The sequence below is a fragment of the Echinops telfairi genome, unplaced genomic scaffold (genome assembly GCF_000313985.2).
Source record: "Echinops telfairi isolate 266 unplaced genomic scaffold, ASM31398v2 ScPeMD7_2;HRSCAF=8, whole genome shotgun sequence".
NCBI classification, from domain to species: domain Eukaryota; kingdom Metazoa; phylum Chordata; class Mammalia; order Afrosoricida; family Tenrecidae; genus Echinops; species Echinops telfairi.
Window position 1 is genome coordinate 8,090,188 of NW_022103898.1, and position 1,883 is coordinate 8,092,070.

General features: G+C 61.9%; 1 protein-coding gene across 1 annotated transcript in view; it reads right to left on the bottom strand.

Moving 5' to 3' along the window:
• SLC16A8 (solute carrier family 16 member 8) overlaps positions 1–1,883 on the bottom strand; it is a 6,167-nt gene that overhangs the window by 3,656 nt on the left and 628 nt on the right. The window contains exons 2-5 of the mRNA XM_004700663.2: positions 1,361–1,464; positions 993–1,218; positions 327–470; positions 3–120 (exon numbers count right to left, since the gene is read on the bottom strand). Of these exons, the coding sequence (XP_004700720.1) occupies positions 3–120; positions 327–470; positions 993–1,206 (476 nt within the window). The 5' untranslated portion in view covers positions 1,207–1,218; positions 1,361–1,464. The remainder of the gene's footprint in view (positions 1–2; positions 121–326; positions 471–992; positions 1,219–1,360; positions 1,465–1,883) is intronic.

Sequence of the window (1,883 nt, forward strand, 5' to 3'; positions counted from 1 at the left end):
GCGCCGCCAGGAACACGGGGCTGCCGGCCGCCGCCAGCCCGTTGGCCAGAGGCCGTCTCCTCTCGAAGTAGAGCCCCAGCATGATGAGCGACGGCTGGAAGTTGAGGGCCAGGCCCAGGCCTGCGGGCGGGCACAGTGGCGCTGGGCCTGGCTCCCGAGGGGGTATCCCCCAGCTCCCCCGCAGCGGGGCAGGACCCCGCGGACGCCAACTGGGAAACCCAAGGACTGCCACAGGGTAGGGGGTGGGGAGGACTGATAACAAGCAGTTTCTCAGCCAGGACTCCAGCCTTCTCCCCACCCTCAGAGGTGCCTGGTGGCACCCTCACCTGTGAGCACCCCAGCTGTCAGGTACAGCTCCAGGAGGCGCGTTGCAAAGGAGGCCAGGACCATCCCTGCCGAGGCCAACAGCCCACCCACTAGCATCACTGGACGACAGCCAAAGCGGGTCACGAGGATGCTGGACACGGGGCCTGTGGGAGGGGTGGGGTACACCCAGGCTGGCGCATCTCCTCTCTGCAGGGGATGGCAGCTTCAAAGGGTTAAGGCCACCCTTAGTTCAGGACCCCAGAGGGCAATGACTGGTCAAGTTCTACAGCGGAGCTGGAGCAGACCAAGGGGACAGCTCCCTGCAAAGGGCAGGGGAGGAAGGGACCGGGCCCAGAGCCCCTATACCGCTCCTCCTGGGGTTCCGGAGCCCACCCCTTTGTAGTTATCTTCCAAGACTCCCTGCAACCCCCATGACCCTGCCCTCTCTCCCCCATTGGCCCGGAGATGGGGGGGCTGGCAGGACAAGAATGCTAGGTTAGCGTGGGGGAGGGGAGGCACCCTGTATCTGTTTCTCCATTTGGGAGGGGGCAGGAATGGAGGGGCCCTAAGCTTGGCTGCTGTCCCCTCCCCCCAAGCTAAAGTTCCCAAGGGTTTCCACCTGACCCAGAGGCACTCAGGGGTCAGGGGTCTCCTGGCCTGGATCCAGGGGCAGAGGGGGCACTGACCAGTGCCATAAAGCATGGCCAGCATGATGGAGGACACCCAGGCTGTGTCACTGTAGCCGGCATCAAAGTCGCTCATGAGCGCGCGGAAGAAGACGCTCAGGGCCTTGGGAAAGCCATAGGCGAACCCGGTGACCCCAAAGCAAGCGCCCAGCACGACCCAGCCCCAGGCGCCATCGGGAGGATCCTCGCCCAGCCGAGGGCCACCAGCGCCCATGGCGCACACAACCTGTGCTGGAGAGGAGGGGGAAGGGTCGGCTGGGGCTGTCCTCCAGACAAGGGAGAGTAAACACGGGATGGGGAAACAAGTGACCTGCCCCACCAGCCCTGCTCAGGCAGGGAGCCAGGAGGGGACCCCAAGGTGGGCGTACCTCAGGCTTGACTTCCGGAAGGCGCTTCGTACTCCTTAGGGCTGACTGGTGGCAGGAGGGGGTCCAAGTGGGTGAGTGTGGGAGGTGAGGAAGTACATCAGGACCTATGTCCCCAGTGCCGTGGGAACAAACACAGGGGACAGACTTATTTTCCTCCTGCATGCACCTGATTTTCCTCAGTGACAAGAAATGACCGTTGCCATTAGTGATAGAAGGGGCTAGCTAGCCCTGCCACCAAGCCAGACCACACTCACTGCCACCAAACCAGAGTTTCCACAGGACAGGGCAGGACTGTCCCTGTGGGTTTTCTGAGACTGTAACTCTTGATGGGATGAGAAAGCCTCTTCTTTTACCCTCAAGAAAGCTCATAGTTTCAAACTGCTGACCTTGCAGATCGCAGCAAAGCTCAACTTTATCTCTGAGATCCAGGAGCTGGGCTCCAATCCAGCTGGGCTCAGCTTTGACTTGCTTTATGACTTCTGCATGTCCCCTCCCTCCCTCCATCCCTGGACTTCAGTGCCCC